The sequence below is a fragment of the Oryzias latipes genome, chromosome 6 (genome assembly GCF_002234675.1).
Source record: "Oryzias latipes chromosome 6, ASM223467v1".
In the NCBI taxonomy this organism is placed as follows: domain Eukaryota; kingdom Metazoa; phylum Chordata; class Actinopteri; order Beloniformes; family Adrianichthyidae; genus Oryzias; species Oryzias latipes.
The window spans coordinates 2,819,845-2,840,948 of NC_019864.2; the positions used below are offsets into that span (position 1 = coordinate 2,819,845).

At 38.3% G+C, this 21,104-nt stretch overlaps 1 protein-coding gene across 12 annotated transcripts in view; it reads right to left on the minus strand.

Annotated features, from left to right (window-relative positions):
* Positions 1-21,104, minus strand: part of poc1b (POC1 centriolar protein B) — a 48,361-nt gene that overhangs the window by 8,985 nt on the left and 18,272 nt on the right. For 3 of the 12 annotated variants that reach the window (XM_020701522.2, XM_020701521.2, XM_020701525.2), the window contains 3 exons: positions 10,550-10,644; positions 8,035-8,070; positions 1,223-1,328 (listed from right to left, as the gene is read on the minus strand). The exons of 2 other annotated variants lie outside the window; for them this stretch is intronic. In XM_020701522.2, the coding sequence (XP_020557181.1) occupies positions 1,223-1,328; positions 8,035-8,070; positions 10,550-10,644 (237 nt within the window). The remainder of the gene's footprint in view (positions 1-1,222; positions 1,329-8,034; positions 8,071-10,549; positions 10,645-21,104) is intronic. 7 more of the 12 variants (XR_002289663.2, XR_002289664.2, XM_020701534.2 and 4 more) reach the window with 3 other exon arrangements.

Here is a 21,104-nt window from a genome sequence, read left to right on the forward strand (position 1 = left end):
ACATAGGTGCCTGCATTCAGTAAGTAGTAAAGTCCATCAGCTTTGCAGCTCATGAAATTTTGCTTCTATATTCCCTTTTTTGTTGTTAATTAAACAAAAAGTTCTTCTTTTCCCCAATTTAATTTTAAAATGATAGTCAGACATAATTTTTTATTGAAATGTACACACTAGTTGAATTTTTGGGAAGTGCTGGCTGGTTAATAGATATCCAACACGGGGCAGGATATTTTCCTTAAGTGTGGGTGGTTACCATGCGGATGTCCCAAGCAGACAGATAGCGGATAACAAAGGAGGGTGAGACCTCGAGTGGATGCATTCACTTCCTCAAAGCCTCATGAGCATTTCCTCCTCTTCCTGCCTGTCTTCCTGCTCTAACAATTTTAAGTCATTTTCCACTGACAGGAATAACTTTGGATTGAAATGCTATCACTGATGTTGCTGTGATATTTCTTTTGGCATATCAGCAAATATATAAATATGAATGTGAACGATTTCTTTGCCTTATTTGGTGGAAAACTGGAAGCTTTGTAAACAATTAGCGATGAATGATGAAAGTGACTTTTTTGTTGTGGTATTTTAGTAGAACAGACGGGAAATAGAAGCTTTAGATCTGCTGCCAGTTCTACCTGACTTCTGACTTCCACTCAAAAGCTTTCACAGAATAGATTAATGTTGTTTGACACGCAGCTTTTTAGCAAAGGTACTTTATGTAGGAGTAGCAAAAGATGTTTGATGATTTTCACAGTATGCTATAAAAAAATTTAACACCACTGGTGAACAATATTCAAAAAACAAGTCTTTCAACAATATATAAAAAAAACTATTTTTAAAAAGCTTGTGTGTGGTATCAACTACAGAAGATTTGCATTTTCTCTAAAATGTTTGCTGTTTTGCACAGTTGCACCAAAAGAGTTGCCGTTTGGCACAAAGCTGCTTCTCTCGTTTTACAATCTGTGGGCTCACATTTATTGAGTAAACAGTTGAAGAGTTATGGTAGTTCAAGAGGCTTGTGGTATTTTGGGTTGCTGGGGACAGTTCCAGAATTACTGCACAACATTTTAAGGTTGTAAATAGTTAGGTGAACCTGTCGAGTGAAAATCTAAGGCACTTTTTCTTTTTCTAAGAGCATGCTACGGGCACCAGGTTGTAGCGAAAACAACACATTAGGGTGACGTAAGTGAGACGCAGGGAAGTCGCAGAAATTTTTCATTATTTCACTCACCGAAACCCTGCAATCTGTGGAAGGAGAAGAAGAGTGCAGTTCAAGAGATAAGTGGACGCACCCTGGACGCCTCTTGAGGACCTGGTGCACACTTCCCGTTTGCAGTCTGAAAATGTACAATCAGGGCATAGTTTGTTTGTGCATCCTGTGGGCACTTGCATGTCACGTGCATACTTTGTGTGGTATTTGAATGCTGTCAGTAAGGGGCCAGTACTCCCATTTCACTAATGTCTAGCGTCTGACACTTTAAGACAGCATCACCAGTACACCATAAGTGCTACAAACGTACGATATCCTTACAAATCCTTCACGATACTCTTACAACACACACAACAATGGTACGTTCCATTTTTATGATGTCTCTTTTGGTGGCTGCACAAGCCTCAAGGGAAACAGAAAACACACCTTCGCTCCCTTTACGATACGGCAGGTCCTGTCTACGACCCTCCACGGGCCAACCCCATCGGGGGTCAACATGGATGCATGTGACTAAGCCATGACCAAGTTTGGAAGATGGATCTTTGCAAAAGATCTTTTTAAAGCCCCATTGGAAGTTTAGCATCGAACAGGAACAAAAAGGCTCCTGTGAGAACGTCCACTTATTTGCCTGCATAACGCTAAAATTGAACTGACCTGTCCAAGTTAAAAGGGCTACTTGCTGTAACATAAAAGTAGCAGTAAGTCTATTCTTAAAACCTGATTCACGGTGTAGGTGGGTAATGGAAAAAAGCAACAGTGGTATCAGCAGGGTTACAGGTTACTACTCATGCTAAAAGTGGATAAAAACATGCAGCTAAAAGGCTGCTAAGTGTTAATTATATTTAATGGGATGTTGCAATGTAGGTGTTGAATCAGAATTAAGTAGAATGAAAAATATGTTTTTTTTAATCAAGTGGCACTGCCAGCAGCTCAACATGATTTCTATTGCCAACCCCCTTTGATCTAAAAATAAAAAAAATTCATCCACACTCATTAAAAAAAGAATGGGTTAGTCAAGTACAAGTCCTGTTTTGGTTAAAATGCACTACTTATAACTACATATGCTGTTTCAAAATAACTGACCTTTGTCTGTAATAGAAAAGGGTTTAAACAAATATGTAGTCAGTGCAGCTGACTGGGGGAAAAAGAAAATTTCTTCCTGACAAACAGAATAGTTTTTACGGTGTTTTAGAGTGTGAGCATAGATGGATAAATAGTCCTGTTGTGGATGGCACACAATTCATTCTTCTTTAGGGAAGACATGATAAACAAAGACAACTGGATGGATCATAACATTTTGTGTATTTACTGCCCAAAGTTACAGATGAAGTCCAATGATCACATAAAAACAGCCTGGATAAGGTTGTCTGCAGCCAAATCTACTACATTCGAAGGGAAAAGCAGATTGAATGCTTTAATGCTAGGAGGCAAAAAAATCGAACTTGTTGAACTACATTCATTCATCTTCTAATCCGTTTGTTCCCTTTCGAGGTCACGGGGTTCTGGAGCCTATCCCGGCCACTTCAGGGCGAAGGCAGGGGACATCCTGGACAGGTCGCCAGTCTGTCGCAGTGCTGAGCTACAACTAGACCAATTACCAATGTGGTTATGTGTGTACATTGATGTACGTAAGGTCTTCTTCCTCTTTCGGCTTTTCCCATCAGGGGTCGCCACAGCGAACAAGTCGCATGGTAAACTTGGCAATGTTTTTACGCCGGATGCCCTTCCTGACGCAACCTTCTCAAAGCCACCGGGCTTGGTACTGGCACAGAGGTAGAGAAAGGAACAGGGAGCAGCCCGGATCCGAACCCTGGTTTCACGGACGGAAGGCGCCGCAAACCAGCACAAGCTAAACCGGCTCCCCTACATTGATGTACGTAAGGTAAATATGCCAAATGTCAGTAAAGCAGTCATACAGGGGCAGGAAGCCATTAACATAGTATTATCAGACCAGGAAATGAAATACTACCTCTGGAAGGTTATGTTCAAGGCCTCCCCCTAATGGTTGCTAATTGATTATCATGGCTTTCCACGGCTAATGTCTTTTGCGTTCGTTCTCCAATAGAACATCAGGTATTTTAGGTCTTATTTACTGGCAGAGAAGATCTCATTGAAGAATGAAATGCAATTTTATGCATAATTGCCAATGAAAATAAAAAAAATGACAAAGCTAAATTAATCTGTCAAAGACTGAGCTAGCAATGCAGTTGTATACAATAATATAGGTAATAAAAAGGGATTTGAAAAAAAAAACACATTTATAAAACACTACAATGAAATAGATGTTAAAAAATCATCAAAATAAGAAGAATATAATAATTATTTTATTCATAATAATAGAAGAAAATGTCAATTCTGGGGTCAAATAGAAAACTACACATTTCATGAATTGACATTTTAGAAATTTATTTTCAGAGTGACCAATGACATTGCCTCAAAAAGTTTTTGATTAAGTTTAATTGTATTTCATCTGGTCATTGGTCAAATTTGAAGAGTGCATTAACAAATCTGTCTAACCCAAATTTTCCATCCTAATTTTTTTTATAATTAACACCTTTTTCCACAAAATTAGTTTTTTGACTTATCTATAAGGCTTTCTTAAACTGTCAACTTTTCCTATTCTTTGTTATAATAAAAATAGTGTCCTTAAATTGAGCTTTTGATATGAAATATAGCTTCTTTTCGTACAAAGAAGAAGTCTAAGAACCTCTTAGACTTTCACTCATTCCTTCTTAGATTTGTATTCATTTCCTTTCCCACCAAATTCTCAAATTGAGCCCATTCTCTTCACAGCAAGGAAGTGAATGAGCGTCATTGTGGCTTTGTATTAGATTAGCCCAATTTAAAGCCCCTTAGAAAGATTTAGCCACATTATTCACATTTTAATAAACATTCCCACCAACACATAGGCATGCTGAGTAAATTCAAAATCCACAGCAATGAAATGAGAAAGTAAGAAGCTTAAACCAAGAAAAATCCACGACTAGATGGCTTACTAATTGCACCCGTTGTGCACACACAATGAGAGCGCTGAAACTGAGAAAACATCCAGGTTTGACATCTGTTTGGACCACTTAAGAAGAACATTTCGCTAAGTTACCTGCTGGGCCCCACACTCAACATTCAAAACTTTTGATCGACAGATTCACTCGAGCTTGCTTCCAACAAGCTCACTGGTGACTGACCAGAGGGGTTGTCATAGAAACGTTGACTCAGACCAACTCGAACAAATCACTGCGGACTGATGACTTCTGGTTCCAACATAAATTAAAAAATATGCCATGTATTGACCGTTAACTGTTGCACCCTATAATGCGGAAAATATGGTACAACACGGTTTATTAATGTGATTCCAATACTTAAAAGGAAAAACGTGTCGCATCACTCACAGACTATTTCAGTTTCGTACAAAGGACAATCTCTTTTGACATTGTTTTTTTACATTTTTACATAAGAAAAAACATTTAAATTTTCATCCAAGCAGGTTCTTCACTATTAGCTATTACTCATCTAAAACACTGAAGCATATTGTCTTACATGCTCTGGATTTGATTTTAGTGTAATGTGCCAATATTTCAATTTGCAGAAAGTTTAACTTAAGAAAATATTCTTTGTTTACAATTTTGTGCTATCTTTAGTACTGCTTTGTGCTTGTTCCCGAAGGTGGGTTTCTCAGTTTGGAACCAAGCACTCAAGGGTAAAATGAAAAATTTCTGTTGCTCTGGTAAAAAAAAAAAAATTCTAAAAATTCTTAAGATTTTCCAACTAAAAGTTGGATATGAAAGAAAGAAATTAATGAATAAAAGCAATCATTCATCAAGTTAGTTTTCCATGCTAATATAGATGGATGCATCAAGAAGTGTGTTGCCTCTAATTATCACCAGAATCCACTTAGCTAAAATGGCTGTAAATTAAATGAACAAACAGTGCAAATGAACATTATTTTTATGTAATTAGGCTAAAACATACACATTTACTCCCGAGCTAAATATGAACTCAACACCATCCTGAGAAATACTGATAGCACGGAGCTAAGGACCTGAAAGTTAGACCACCTGGTTATGGTAACGAACTTCTGAAAGTAGAAGCATCAAGTGCATCTATCACAGCCATCAATAAGCACCACTGTAAGGAATAAAGGATAAACTGTAAGGGTTAAGTACTTACAGAATCAAAATATTGGGACTTTACTTATTTGTGCATACTGGAGGGGTAGCATTAGCATCGTTTAGCTGCCCCCTGGAAAAGCACTACAGATATCTTAAAAATGTGGAGAGCAATTTCAAAAACTAAACCACTTGAAAGATGAAGCCAGGAGATATTAAGCCAAAAAAGTCCAGTTTACTTATATTTCCTGCTGGAATCAATGTTTGCTTAACTGCTGAACTCTATACCTGTTGGGTCAGTACAGCAACATACCGCATATTAGAACCTGTTTTTTTACAGTCAAGCTACACTACCAAAGAATGGAAGGCCACTGTGAGATCTTTAACATTTGAATTGCTGTTTATGCAACGCATCGCGTTGAAAATGAGCTTGAGTTTATACAACCTTAACATATTCTCATATTTCTGTCTGAGATGAAGTTCTGAGGAAAAACACGGATGACACAAAGTCTAGTCAAACAGAATCATCATTTGTGTGAAAGATAAACGTATGCTGGTAAACGACAAAGAATTCCTAAAAATTTTATAACACTCACACAATAGTGCATTATGTCAGTGGCAATGGACTTAATAAAGCAAAGTATGAGTCTACACTACGCAAAACACATGACACATTCTCACTTTGAAAACACAGTAGAGTTTCACAACACACAGGATGCAAAACGTTAACACAAAGAGACAAAATGCAAACTCTGTTCCAACACGGCACTCACCATAAACGCACAACTTGTCAAAGCGGTAGACACTTGCCTCAAGATCCGGACCTGCACTAAGACCCGAACCCTCACCTAGACCCAGACCTGCACCAAAACACAGGGCCACACCAAGACTAAGAACTGTACCAAGACCTGGACCGGCACCAAGATCAGAACCTGTACCAAAAACCAGACCTACACCACGATTGAAACCTGCACCAATAGCTAGACCACATACCTGTACTCACCAAGACCAGAACCTGTACCAAAAACAACACCCGCACTAAGACTGGAACCTGTACCAAGACCATGACCAGCACCAAAACCCAAACCTGCACCAAGAACCAGATCTGCACCAAGACCTAGACCCACACCAAGACCGGAACCCACACCAAGACTAAGAACTGCACCAATGCCTGGACCCACACAATGATCCACAAAATCACCAAGACCAGAACCCATATAAAGAGCCAGACCTGCACCAAGAACCAGAACCTTTCCTAGACATATCCATGCAAAGACCCAGACCCCTACCAAGACCCAGATCCACGCCAAAACCCAAACCCATACCAAGATCCAGACCATGACAAAGAGTAAGACACACAAAGACCCAGGTTTATTTATTTTTTTTCTTTATGATTTACACCTTTTAAGGTTGGGGCAGAATGATGTTTTTTTTGCTAGCTACTCATAATGCATTGTGTTGAAATCCTGTATTTCAGTTTGTTTGCTTCCACTCTGTGGTCTTCATTGAACGTCCATGGGAGCATTTATACTCAAGTGAAGTGCTCCAGTCTACTTAGAGGAGAGTTCAGGTGAGCATTCCACATTTCCCAAATATAATCATGAAAAAGACTTCTGTAGTGAATCAAACCTGCATTTGTTAATGCACCCTAAACTGCTACATTTTTTCCTATACCAAACTTTTACATTAAAGCTGGTGCTCAAATTCAGGTGCTTCATCCTAGATTACCCTGGTGTACAAGAATAAAGCAAAAGAGAACATTCAAACTATCATTTAACGTTGTAAGCCTCTTCCTCTCTTTGACATGCCATGTTTTCGTAAATTGAACTATCTTTGAAATGTTACTGTTTTTTTAATTATTTATTTTTACCACTTAATACAAATTGCTTTAACTGAATCTCACCTATGTCCCAGTGAACACCAAAGCTTAGGGCTTTGAGTGAAACAAACTAATCACATACAAGCAATGACACCACCTTGTAGAGTTATAAATAAAATAAAAAAGATCAAGTTATACAAAGTGTAGGAGTAGCATTGGCCAAGTTGTGGCAGTGCCACATAAAATAAGGATTGTCATTTTCTGTTGGGATAATAGACAGTAAATGCATTCCATTCTAAAGCCACCAGTATTAATGGCCCAGTATTTCATTTTCTTTATCATGTGAGCACACTATGGTTTGCTTTTTATGTATTTGTGTTTTGACTGTTTATGTTGTAAATGAGTGTTTTTGGAACTACAAATGTGGCGGCCAAGAGACTTCCTCCCGGTGACTTCCTGTCTCTCAGGTGTGTGGCTGATTCCAGGTAATTAGAGCAGAAGGAGGGAATGAAAACCAAGAGGAGAAGGAAGGAGAAACAAACTGGCTGGGGTGACGCTTGACTGCCGCATGAAGGATGGATTAAAGCAATGGGTGGTTCTATGGGTAAAAAGCTGAGGAAAGGAATACACCGGAACTTTCTGCCACCCTTCCTAAGGTCTTCCTTCACCGGAAAGTCTCACGATTTCCATCACAGCTGATCCGGTAAGAAGCCGCTAACCATCAGAACGCGGACGGAGCGTCACAGGCCCAATCATCTTTGAGACTGCTTTGTCCAGAGGGACAAAAAACGCCAAAGAAACTTTAAAGTACTGTTTAAATTTGAAAAGGACTGGGTGTATTTGGGTGGTGGTTTCAACTAATGGTAAGGTTTTTTTGTATATATGTATATTTCAAAATAACAACGTACCTGGGAAACATCATTGTGTCTTGATGGAGTTGTTTGCTGTAAATAGAAGAAAAAGAAACAAACAATTACAGTTAAGTAAGAAAGTAGAACCCTGATTAATTTTTGTAAATACTCTCATTTAATGCTGAACAAAGTTTCTTCAAATCAAATCAAACTCTATTTATATAGCCCTTTTCCTATGAAGGCATGACACAAAGTCCTTTACATTAAAACAAAACAAAATAAATAATATAGAAATGAGCACGAAATTAAAAGAGCCCTCTTCCCATGCCATATTCAGGTTTATTTTAAGTCAATAAAACCAGAAAGTTGAACAACTCATGAAGCCAACAAAATACTTCAGTTACTCTGTTCACTGTGTAGTGGGTTTGTTCACAACACTTCATTGTTTTAATTATTTAGAAAATCTATGTAATTCTACATTTATTATAGATACTCTTATTGGGGAAAAAAATGGACAAATATCAAATTGCATTATAAATCCTTAAACTTATATTTTCTAGGTGGCATTTGTGTAAATTGCTCACCACTAGGTGGTGGAGCTGTGGATCCAACAATCCTGGATGAGATGCTCAACGTTTGATGAGCTGAGTGATGCTGTGGGACCAAGGTAGTCAGTTCCTACCAAGAAGCGCTTTGTCATCACTATCTACAAACTGGCCACCTGTGGTCACGTGACTCATTTCATTCAACATTGTAAAGTTTCCATTACAGTTTTGTGAAATATGTCCATTTTAATACGCCTCAAAAACCACCACCTCAAAGCGCAAACTTTTTTTTTAAATTAAATGTGAGTTTTTTTCAAAATTGTTGTGTTTCTGTTAGGTTAATTTAATATCGCAAATCCAATTTGCCCAATCTCCGTGTCCCTATAACCAAGGTGTAACAACAAGACCAATGATTGGCCGCAAAGGTAAGTGCATTACGCGAAGCAGCCAGCTTAATATGATATTTTTCAGATTTTCATCGAGACAATAACAGATCGACCATTCTTGCTTTTATTTTTACCCCTATTGAATGCTCACAGAGACACGGAAGTAGCGGCAGGAAGCGGCTTTTGCAGCAAGATGACGGAGGGCGTACCAGATGTGAATGAACGTGAGGGAACGGGATAGTATTTCGAGGGAACGGAATAGTATTTCGAGGGAACGCAATAGTATCTTGTGGGAACGGAATAGTATCTTGTGGGAACGGAATAGTATTTCGTACGAACGAGATATTAATCTGAGGGAACAAGATATATTTTAATATCTTAATGTCAGGACAAGGGCTCCGTAGCCTTGTAATTCATGTTGTACATATTTTTTGTATTGAGAAAGCCTCAACATTTGCGTAAAAGAAAAAAAAAACCTCAAAGTGACGGCAGAGACACTATACACATCTTTTAGAACAAGAGGAAACATTTGAACAGTCCAGCCATTCTTGTGAATGTCATTAGATTACCTCCACAAAGGTCAGAGGTTAAGGTAAAACAAGCCACAGCTTTAAAAAAGAAGAATGAGCAGTTTTAAGTGCTTCCTCGTCAGCATTTCCAACAGGAACCCCATTGTGCTGCAATAGGAGGTAGAAACAGGTGACAAAAGGACATCACCAAATTTGCAAGTGTGAAGATCAGCAGATGCAGTTAAAGAAAAATGCGACAAATAAAGGTAATTGCAAAAGCCTTTTGCTGTGAAAAGATTGCATAATATATCCAAGAACAACATAGCACGTCATCCACCTTCAGCTAGTTACAAAGATTTGCCTGTTCAAAAGCCAGAGCTAATTGTGCTGCATAAACACAAAACTTTCAAGCAGAACACCCATTTTTTGTGTGCCACCATTGAGAGTAACACCAAAAAGCAAAAGCAGTGGGTTCATAGCCAAAAACGTCAGTTTTCAGCCTTATCAGATTAACATTCAGAGTTCAGCATTGTGCTACGTACCCAAACACAGCTTTACATACTGAGCAACAGAGAACCTCAGAATATGTATGTTTACAAATCTAAGAAAATATGTGGCACAATAACAACTTAAAATACAATAATTCGACTTTAATTCACGTGAATTCTATTAAACTCAGATATCCCTCGTTTATGAGTCGCTAATTTCCGTCACATGAACCATTCCCAACAGAGATCCTGTTTTGTGTCACAAGATTTTGTTCTCAATGAGAGCCGCAGATGTCAGATGTGCCCAGGCCTTTGAAGTGCTGCAGCAAATTCATTGAATCTGCATTGGGACTGTCTAAGAATAACTAGCAAAATGGGTGACTTCCTTTTATTTAACTCCCTTGAGTATTACAGGCAGTCACGTGCCAGCACAAAAGGTGGAATATTGAAGTAGTCAGTAAGAGTGATATTTTAAGCTGGCATTTCCTGCAATTCAGCATTAGTTAGTATTTTCAGTTTTTGTTTTCAGGCAAGGTTGATGATTTTATGAAAGAATTAGAAAATTTAGAGAAACTCACAAAGATGTGGGGTTTTTTTGTATATGGAATTTATTGTTTTTCTTTTTTTTGTGTGTGTGTGTCTACCTTGGCTCAGTAAACTTGTGAACAAACTTCATATCCACTGCTAGAAAATTCTGGTTTGTCAGAATTCTCTCCGAAGCAAAATGATGAAGTGGAACCTTTAAAAGAGATTTTAACATGAAAAAATGAAAAATGTCCAACAGCGTCATGAAAAAAAAAACATACAAAAAAGTGATTTGTTGTATTTATGTGACCATCCAGTGTGCCAGAAAGTTCTAAGAATGTTCCCTTTGGATGTGGAAAAACAACAGTGGGCTGAACTTCAGGAAACTAAAATGTGAATGGATTTGACATTCATTCTAGTTTACTTGTTTGTTTGGACACATATTTAATAGGGCTGGGTTGATAATTGATCTGAATCGATCCAAGCTTAATAAATCAATAATCGATCCATAAAAGTAGAGATTGATCTTTTATGTCTTCCTGATCTAACAGCAGCAAAGCCAAAGTCTGCTAGCTTGATGTTAAATTATAATGGTATTTCCCATAGGATGGCTAACGCTAATTCTGGTTCAACCTAAACATACACTGCTGACTACCGTAAACGAACAGCTTTATATCATCACTGGCATTAGTTTTCCAAGCTCTTTTTAGGAAACATATTCTTTAAAGTAACCATTTGTGGTCTAAAGCACCATTTTTTGCTGAATCTTCTGGAATGAAGTGTAATGCTATAACACCAGCTCCACCTAGTGGCCAAACGGAAACGCCCTCCAGGAGGGGGAGAACAGAATGATCTGCACATTGTTGTTGGAGCTTCTACTTTTTACAATTTTACAGTATGTGAACTGTATCAGATAATGGAAATACCTTTAAAAAAAATATAGATTGTTGTTGTATTTATACACAAATATATCTAAATGTGTACACTGTGTAAATTTAAAATCGAACTGAATCGAGTGGATCGTAACAAAGAAAATTGTAAATCGAATCGATCTGGGCTCTGGTGAATCGAATTGAATCAAATCTGGAAGTTATTGGTGATACATTTAATTTACACTTGATTATCTTGCAAGATATACAGCGAATCTAGAAAACCTCACCTGCACTGTATCATTACACAGTTCTTAACTTCTTATCAGTTCTTTATATTGTAGTAATTTTGAACGATAATGATAATTTGGGTAATGAAAATAAAAAAATTAAAAGCTTTGTAAAGAAAAACAGGAGTAAATGATTGTCTACCCCCACTAACTTTCAAAGAATTATTGAAACTCATTTTGACAAACTTAGTATTTAATATTCTCATGTGTCATATCCTGTATGCACAAGAGTTAATATATTTCCGTTTATGATTAAGATTAACAATTGAATTATTTACAAGTGTATAGAAATGTATATGTATTTACCAATCAATATCACGACTAATTATCCTAAGGTTGTTCCATTTGTTTATAGATGTATTTTTCTCCTGTTTAGTTGGCTTAGTTTTATTTTTGCTTGATTGCTTGAAATAAACCATTTCCAAATCCAGATCCAAAACAAATTTTGATTATGAATCATATCTGCAACCACAAATTATGATCTAAATCAAATAAAATGGTTGTTAAAATGAATTGTCATACCCCTGCAACAAAGACCAGCGACTTCAGGTTGTCCAAACTAAGTAAAACTTGGTTGCTCACCATGCCCAAGCTGTCATCTTATTTATGTTCCCTTCAGTGCTGTGTTTTGATTTCTTTTACTCATTTATAAGTTTAGTAAATTTACACTTGATTATAATTATCTAAAATATGTAATTAAGAATCATTTCCAAAATAAGAAGGAGCAAATAAAATAGTGATTTATGAAGAGAGCACCATTTAGAAACCAGCCAGTTGTCACACCGTCCATTCACAAGTTGTACTGTTTTCTGAATGACAGCAGAAGGATTTTCTATAACATGCCACATAAACCTTTTATCAACACAATTTAGATTTTTTTTTGTCATAGATTTCAGACAAAAAAAAATTGGGGATTATCCAACATGTAAACATCTTAAAAAAAAAAGATGGCAGGGTAGCAATGGCGAGGATAAACAACACGTGTAAGACTGAGGCTAAAGCAGAATGTCATTTCATTCATTAAAAACAAAACCATTTACGACTATTAAAGCCCACCCAATGTAAGAAGATTGCCAAAACCGGTGGTTGTACATGGAAAGATTAAACTGAATCACATTGCCACAGTCAGCTGCTAATAAGCTTTAGCACTAAGGCTAATACCAAAAGGACTGCTAAGAATCTGTGGGAAACTCCTTCGATAACAATGCCATTGGTCATTGCCAATAGGCCCATTGTATGACGATTCCAGCTCTCAAGAGTGCTAATCAAACCCAAACCTGTTCCCAGACATACCAGACTCAAAGCCACAATAAAACGCTTAATCACCTTTATCCACCTTACTTTTGAACCTTGAAGAACAATCAATATTCCATCAAAACCTAATTGTGCTAACAATCGAACAACACACGGCCTGCCACGGGAATAACATTCATGCACGACCTCAGGCATAAAAGTCATCATGGGCCAGATTCATACCCAAATGAAAACAAAACTTCAGACTAACAGGTATTAACGCATTTCCCAAAAGAGACAAATAATCTGATATAAGCTGCCAAATGTCTTCACAATTGTTTTAGAAAGCAAAACGCAGGACCAAATAGTGATCAAGGCGAATTAAAATGACACGTTCAGTCTGTGCTCTTCATCAATGTTGTGAGAGATGTTTGCGAATATCTTTAGGATGTTTAACAGCAGCTGTTGTGTTGTTGTGGCACACTTGATATGAGTTGTTCATCCATAGTCATGATGCTAAACACATTTTAACAAGGTTGGATTTATGCTTTTGATTCAAATAATGATCTGAACATAATGATCTGCACATTGTTGTTGGAGCTTCTACTTTTTGTGAACTGTATCCGATTAATGTGAATATCTTCAAAACAAATATAGATTATTATGGAATTTCTATATAAATATGTCTAAATGTGGAAACTGTGTGAATTTAAAATCGAACTGAATCGAGTGGATCGTAAGAATAAAAAAATTGTGAATCGAGTCGATCTAGGCTCTGGTGAATCGAATTGAACCGATTCTGAAAATTATTGGTGATACTCAGCCCTAACAAATGAGGTTGGGTTCATGCTTTTTATTCCTTCATTCATTTTCTAACCCTACTTAATCCCTTTTCGGATCACAGGGTTGCTAGAGCCAGACCGGGTTAACCCTGGACAGCCTGGTTAATATTAATGTAATTTAATTTATGTCAGAAAGCATTTGTAAGTCATTGAATGTGCTTTGTACAGATCACACAAACTCACAAATGAATGCAAAAATAAGAGAGAATGCCTTCTGGTTCATGATCTTCCATACAATCTAAATGTATAAGATTTTTTTTACAGAGTATTGTAATGTGTAGGAAACATTTGCTACATCTGCATCCTATGTGAGGATAATTGAGCTAAATGTGCACAGGAGGTGAGTGCATCAGATTGTGAAGAGGTATTTAAAGGCTCAGTTTGCAGCAAACAGAATGATCACTATGCTTGGAAGGTTGGGGTTCAAGTTGGACCTGGTTTCATACTGGATGACTGGTTCTGGAAGAGACAGAAACCTGGATTTCTTAGCCATTAAGACAAAAGCTTGTCCTAAAAGCTTGTTTACAAGTTCTTGTCTCTCTGAGTCCTAAAGAGGACATTGCATTCAAATAAGAGTTTATTGAAAGGCTGCAAGGTTTCATCCAGGACACCCTAGAAGAAAATTGGTAACTGTGCCAAAGATCGGCAATGTCTAATCTAGCGTCAAACTCAAAATTCCCTTAGAATAAATCATTAACGAAAAAGAACAGTCGATTCTTTGCCGTTAGTGCTGATTTATTCATCTGAATAGGATGAATAAAAACACATTGGGAACTGTTTAGGGAAAAATGAATAGCTTGTTTTTCTGCAAACCTAAATGAGACGTACAGAAATAAACCCGGCCAGCAGCACAACCATGAGCTGTCTGATCTGCCTACGCAGATCAACAGGCCACATCCTTTCTGCCTCCACTGAGGGAGAAAATAGCATCAGCCAGCGAAGCTGCCAGACGTTAAGGTAACCTGTTATTTTCACATGAAGTGCATTCACACTGATTCGGTATCAGTCCCTTCACAACAATCATCCAGTTTCATTAGAGAATGTTTTTCTTTGACCGTATTCAGACATGTTCTCTGTCTTTACAAATTACTTTTTAACCAGTTGTATTAACATCTGTGACGGTATGAGTTTATTGCAGTGCAAACATGGTGTTTATTACAAGACAAAAGAAACTTTCATAGAAAATTCAGATATTAGAGGATTTACTTGTCCAAAAGTCTTAAACAATAAAAGCTACATTGACCAGATATGATTTGAAATGACATTAAAACTAACAATGAGGACTTTCCTTTCTATGTTCTTGGCAAAATACCTCCCAGTTTCCAGATTTAAAAAGATTGACGTTCTTGAACGTCAAATAAGGTCCCTTCTATAGGAAATGGGCTTTCTGATGATTGAAAATGGTCCAGAGACTGTGGAGAGGTTGGAAAAGCAATGATTGCAGAAAAAACTCTAAAATTATTGGTGAATAAAGTTGGCCCTGGAGAGCGTCCTAATGGATCATCAAAACTCTAAATACAGAAGTTCTCCCGTGAGGAACAGCTGTCTGCACATTGTATTTAACTATGCTATCCTTCAACACATTATTTTGTCTAGGAAGACCAAATTGAGTATACAGGGGTCCCTAGTTTATTGTTCCCTTTATTGTTTATTGGTAAGATTTATTTTGTTTTGGTAAGCTGAAGGAACTCTGTACAGGATACATGGCACGAAGGAGACTGGTGGACAGTCAATATGCCCAAGACACAGTACACTATAAAAAAGAGTAGCTTACAAAATTGCACTGAACAAAATGTGAGATACAGCAAGACCACGAAAGATAAATGGCGATATAGTGAAGGAACACCTAATAACATTTTTGAATCAGAAGAATAACAATGAATGTTGGGTGTAAATCCTCATCCTCACACTATTGAGTAGTAAGATTAAAAGCAGAAAAGAATAAATTCTTAGCTCAATTACATATTTTATTTCATTGAAAGAAAAATCTTCTATTGTAATAGAAGATCTCTACCAAACCACCAATTCGCACAGGTGGTTTGGTAGAGACTTTTACACCGGATGCCCTTCCTGGCACAACCCTGTTTTTTATCCGGGCTGGGGACTGGCACAGGGGGAATCAGACTTGGGCCCCCTTGTGGCTATATAGTTATAACTGAGCCATCCAGCTCCTTCTTAACTAAATACAATAAAAATATATACACTCAAAAAATTGAACTATGGCTGTTTACTTTTAATTACTGAGCATTTTGTTATGTTTCAGTTAACTCTTGATTTTTCACATACTTTTAAAATGCCTGCGTAAATATTACTTTATACATTTAGTATTTTGCATTACTCAACTTTTTAGGCAAGGGATTACGCAACACTCTTGAGTAGAATACTATAATATAAGACAAATAAGTATGAGAGGGATAACATAACATAAGCTTCAGACAAAAAAATAGAAATGACTTTGCTCTCTGAAGCCCACAAGCATCACTTCCCTATTTAGGACACAACTCCTGTCTGTGTTTGTGCACAGGTGTGTGATTGAAGACTGTGTGAAAGACATAAGATAAAGGAGGAAAAGCCAGTCAGACCATAGGTGAAACAGTTCTGGGGAGGAGATAAAGGATGGATAGGATTCTGCCACTAGAGCTGGAAATGCAGCTTGCCTTTCTTTAGCACATGAGGCTAAAGTTTTTTTTTTTGCAAGCACTTGAACAATAAGTCACTGAGGCGAGTCTCTAAGCCAAACATGGCGAGTGTCTTGAGATGACCTTCCTCTATGTTGATGTTATGCTGCTGACAGTTTTGCAGCAGACCAAGGCCATCCATTCTAACTGATTATGGTTGTTTTTGCTCACAAACAGGAGTAACAGCAGTGTCTTTCTTTCCCAGTTTATAATATTTGTATGCAGTCTCTACTCAGCTGCACATCCGTTTTCCATAGCAGCAGTTTTAAGTTGCTTGCCTCCGGACGAATACAGAAGGAGAAGACGTTGTAGAGAAACTGAAGACAGTTGGACTTGGCTGGGAGTGTTGTTGCAGGAACACATTTGTGAGTAGGAAACTGGGGGGTGGGGTGGGGGTGGGGGGGGTAGACTCAGGCCTGAGATCAATCCCCCTTCCAGTTGTTATTGTCCCACTGTCCGTAACACTTTCCCACTGGGATTTTTCATCCCGTCAGTTCAAAGTGTCATGCTTTTATTTAACTTTTTTTTTTTGAAGAGTTCACAATATATGGTACAAAATTCACATGCTAAAATATTTTATTGGGCATATGTGAACAACGTCATAAATAATAAGCATTAAAAAGGAGGAAAGTGCAAATGGGGAAAGTGTATACATTAAGGTGTCATTTATATAATTTTTCTTTATTAGTTTATCCCTTGTGCTATCTTAGATGACCCCCCCCCCCCCTTCCATTGACGTGTTCTCCCTACCATGACAAAGGTGGATAAAGGTGGAAAGATTTCATGTAATCCATGGACACCAGTGAAGATCACAAATCATTGAAGAAAAAAGGTTCAGAGCACTGTCTAGTGGGTCTAGATGACCCAACTCCCAACGTTAAAGTGCCTAGGATAGCACAAGGGTTAAGAATAGTTGCCAAATCTTGCTAAACAGTGCTTGGCTGGCATCCAACCATTGATTGACTGTCTATGCATCCAACCTCCCAGCAGGCCATTATTGCAGGTGCCCAGAATGCTGAGACTAGGATCATCAGTGTTATTTTACTCCTCTTCAATCTGGAAAACAGCACCAAAACCCTTTCTTGACCTGCTTGCCTTGTATAACAGACCACAATGAGTTTTACCACAACGACCACCAGAAATGTACAGAAATTCAAACTGAACGCCCATGTGCATATGCCCCAAAAACACTCACAGGTCCTCCACAGAAGGAGACCTCATCTGCTCAACCTGGTCTCACTGCAGCTGTCCTTAAAGACACGCAAGATGCTCTAAAACATCAACCTTTGTGCAAAGCAAAGCTTCTGGAACATTGACTGTATAGGAAAACTGGACTGAGGGATTCCTCCTCCCTTCCTGTTCTAAACAGGAAGTACCTGCTGGCTCCAAGAAGCCAAACTCCCATAGACTTCTATAGAAAATTAAACAGCTGTTACTCAGTCATGCTATTGGTCAGAGGAACCATTCTTGCTCCGATACCTTTTCTAAATGTTCCGACTTGCATCAGTCACTGCTTATTGGGATCATCTGGTTCCAACATGGCGGCGTCCACGTCGCAAAAAAAAAAAAAAAGATAACTTAATTGACTAAATTCTGTTGGACCCAGAAGTAAGCCATTTTCTATTACATCACAGTCAGCACAGACTATGGTCCGGCAGGCAATTTTATGAAATAAAGAATTAAATAAAAAAGCACAGTCAAACAAAAATAGTTTGAAAAACGAGAGGATAAAACGGGAAGAAAAAAAACATTTTAAAAAGTGTAAAAAACATGACACCATAGAAAGTTAAATATAACGTTTTTTTTTTCCAGTAAAATGTCTTCAGCTTTAACATTACTTCTATTTGATTTGAAGTAGAGATCATGGTTGAAAGTACATTTCTCATTTTTTATGTTCTCTACACTTGTGTTTCTGCAGAAAGGAACAATCGTTAGGAAGTAAACAAAACTTTCCCATCTGCTGCTTTTCACAGGAATAAATACATTAGCAACTTCCTAATACACTGTACTCAACAGTTCCTGTGCTTCCTCAAAGCTGAATCATGCGAAAATGTGAAGAAAAGAAAAAACTGACTGACTGTAAATGAGCCGCTTCAGGGAAAGTCGGGGGATTTTTTGTGATGGTAAAATGCACACTAAAGTAATTTATCACATTGAAAAAAAGACACAAAAACACACTTTTAAAGAACACAGATGGCAAGAGGAACATCCTGATCCCACATCCACACCTCAGGCCTTTTGCCCCCCTCCCCAATCCATGTGTGTGTCTGTGTGTGTGTGTGTGGGAGTGGGTTGGTGTGTGCGTGTGTGTGTGTGTGTGTCTGCCATGCTTTTCATTTGCCGTTCAGGCTCCCACATCCCTTATCTCCGTGTTTCCGCTGAGGCATGAACCCATTAGGGTGATGGAGGGAAAGCACGGATGCAGAGCGGAAGGGAAAGCCCTCTAAGTGCATGCACATCAGCGGCGGCGGCGCGGCGAGGGGCGGGGCGGGGCAGCGGGGAAGACGAGGTTTTTCAATGATGGGAGTCAGCTGATGAGAGCTGACAGGAGAGGCAGCACACGCTGAATCAACTTCCTCCCACGCACTCGCACCACAACTCCTAGTGACTTAGGTGTAACCCCCACCTCCTCCCCCACCTCCCTTACTCACACTAACGGTCCAAGTCACGGGAGAACAAACAGCTTTTAGACTTTTCTGAGAGCTGGTTTAGGCTTGACACAAGATCAGTTCACCCAAACAGACATTAAAAACGCACATAGCAGCTCATTGAGCTGGTTTCCATGCACACTAAATACGCATCATGATCTAGTTTATTCAATTATATGATGTTTGATGAGACCATATACAACAGGGCAATCCACCTCTATTGTTCAAGAAAAGCAGGTAAAGTGAAACATGACCAAAAAGTTTCACATTTTCATGTTCATCTTGTTTATTTTGTGGTTTTACTTTTTTATTTTTTTGGTTTACTCACACGTGTAAATAACAAGCAAGCAACGGTAGATGCAGAACAGCTTCTGTAACCGCCTGCCAAGAACTGACCTCCCAAAGGTTTGATAGTAGGGGGGAGTTTAAACCGTTACAGATACATTTTAGATAACCCCCCCCCCAAAAAAAAACAAAAAACAAAACAAAACAAAAAAAACAGATGACTTGCAAACTGATATATTTTTTAAATGTTTCCATTTTTAAAGTTGTTTTGCCATCAATCAATCTCCTGAATCCCTTTCAGAGTCACAAGGTTGCTGGAGCCTATCCCAGCAAAGGCAGGATTCACCATGAACAAGTTGGCAGTATGCATGGCCACACACACACACACACACACACACACAAAGACAATTTTAAACCTACGCAGAATGTTTTTGGAAGCCGGAGTGTCTGGAGAAAAATCACACATGCATGAGGGGAACACGCAAACTCCACACAGAAGAACCCAGCCGGGATTCGAACCTGGACCGTCTCACTGTGAGGTAAGCCTGCTAACCACTAAGCCCGCTCACTGGAACAGGAACAGGATCGACAAACTGGTGCAGAGATCCGGCTCTGTTCTGGATTGTTCTCTAGAGTCTTTGACTGTGAGGGCTGAGAGGAAGAGGAGGTTATGGAAATTGGACAGTCCTCCTCATCGTCATCTTCTGCTCCTTCAGTCAGAGACTAACACCTCAATCCCAGATCTTTCTTTCTGTCAAACATTAGAATCTACAAGGCCTCATAGACACTGGACAATAATTATTATTGTAATTCATTTTTAGGTCTATTTTTAGTGTTATTTATGCTGCTGTTTTTAATAGATTTATGGTAACAAGGTGTGACCAGTGAAATTCTATTCTATTCTACTGAATACCAAACGCATAATGAGACAGTTAAGAGTAAAATTATAATTTCAACATTTTTCATTTATCTGATTCTCTGTTCATCTGCAAATCCAAACTATCAATGTAGATTTTTAATTGCGGCATTTTTCTAATAAATACATTTTTCTTTCACTTTTTGTTTTTCACTTCGGCCCGACAAAGTGTCTATCAGATGGCAGGATGGTGGGATTATAGGACCTGATTTAATGAATCATTGGAACAACCTGCCACACTTGTGCCAAAAACAGCTGATCGGGAGTTGGAGACTGCATGTGAACATGGTCGCCAGATGACACGGGTCAGCCATCACAAAACCCAGCAGCCATGACGGACCACGACACGCTCTCTGCATGGAAAAGGCCTTCTACAGACGGGCATGGCCTGACCAGTTGCACTGGGTTCCAAGAGAGTGAGCCGCTTTCCAAAGAATCATTAGACCTTTACATTATGAATGGGAAAAATAATCAGTGCAGGAGGTTCAAGCCATTTATCAGAAGCAGCACGATTAGAGTAAACGGATACGACTAAGACTAATGCAGCGCTTTAGCTTCCAAAGCACAGAGAACTTTCCACAGACATTCCAATTATTTTTTTATCGCTCAGAGAAACACAAAAAGACCAAAAAAAGGAAACTTTTTGAAAACTATTCAATTAAATAATAAAAAAAATAAACAAATGATCAATGAAAAGCTAGTGGTCTATTAGAAAGATGCACGGGCTAAATATTAGTACATATACTAATAATAGTACAAACGAATAAAAGTTTTAAAAAGATTTGACACTATAGAGAAGACTAAACATAGGGCTTCACTGCCACCTGGTGGTGAGCAAGGGAACAAATTCTTTCTTACAAATTGGGGATTTCTCAGAGAAATATTCAGAGAAATCTATAATCGAACGAATGAT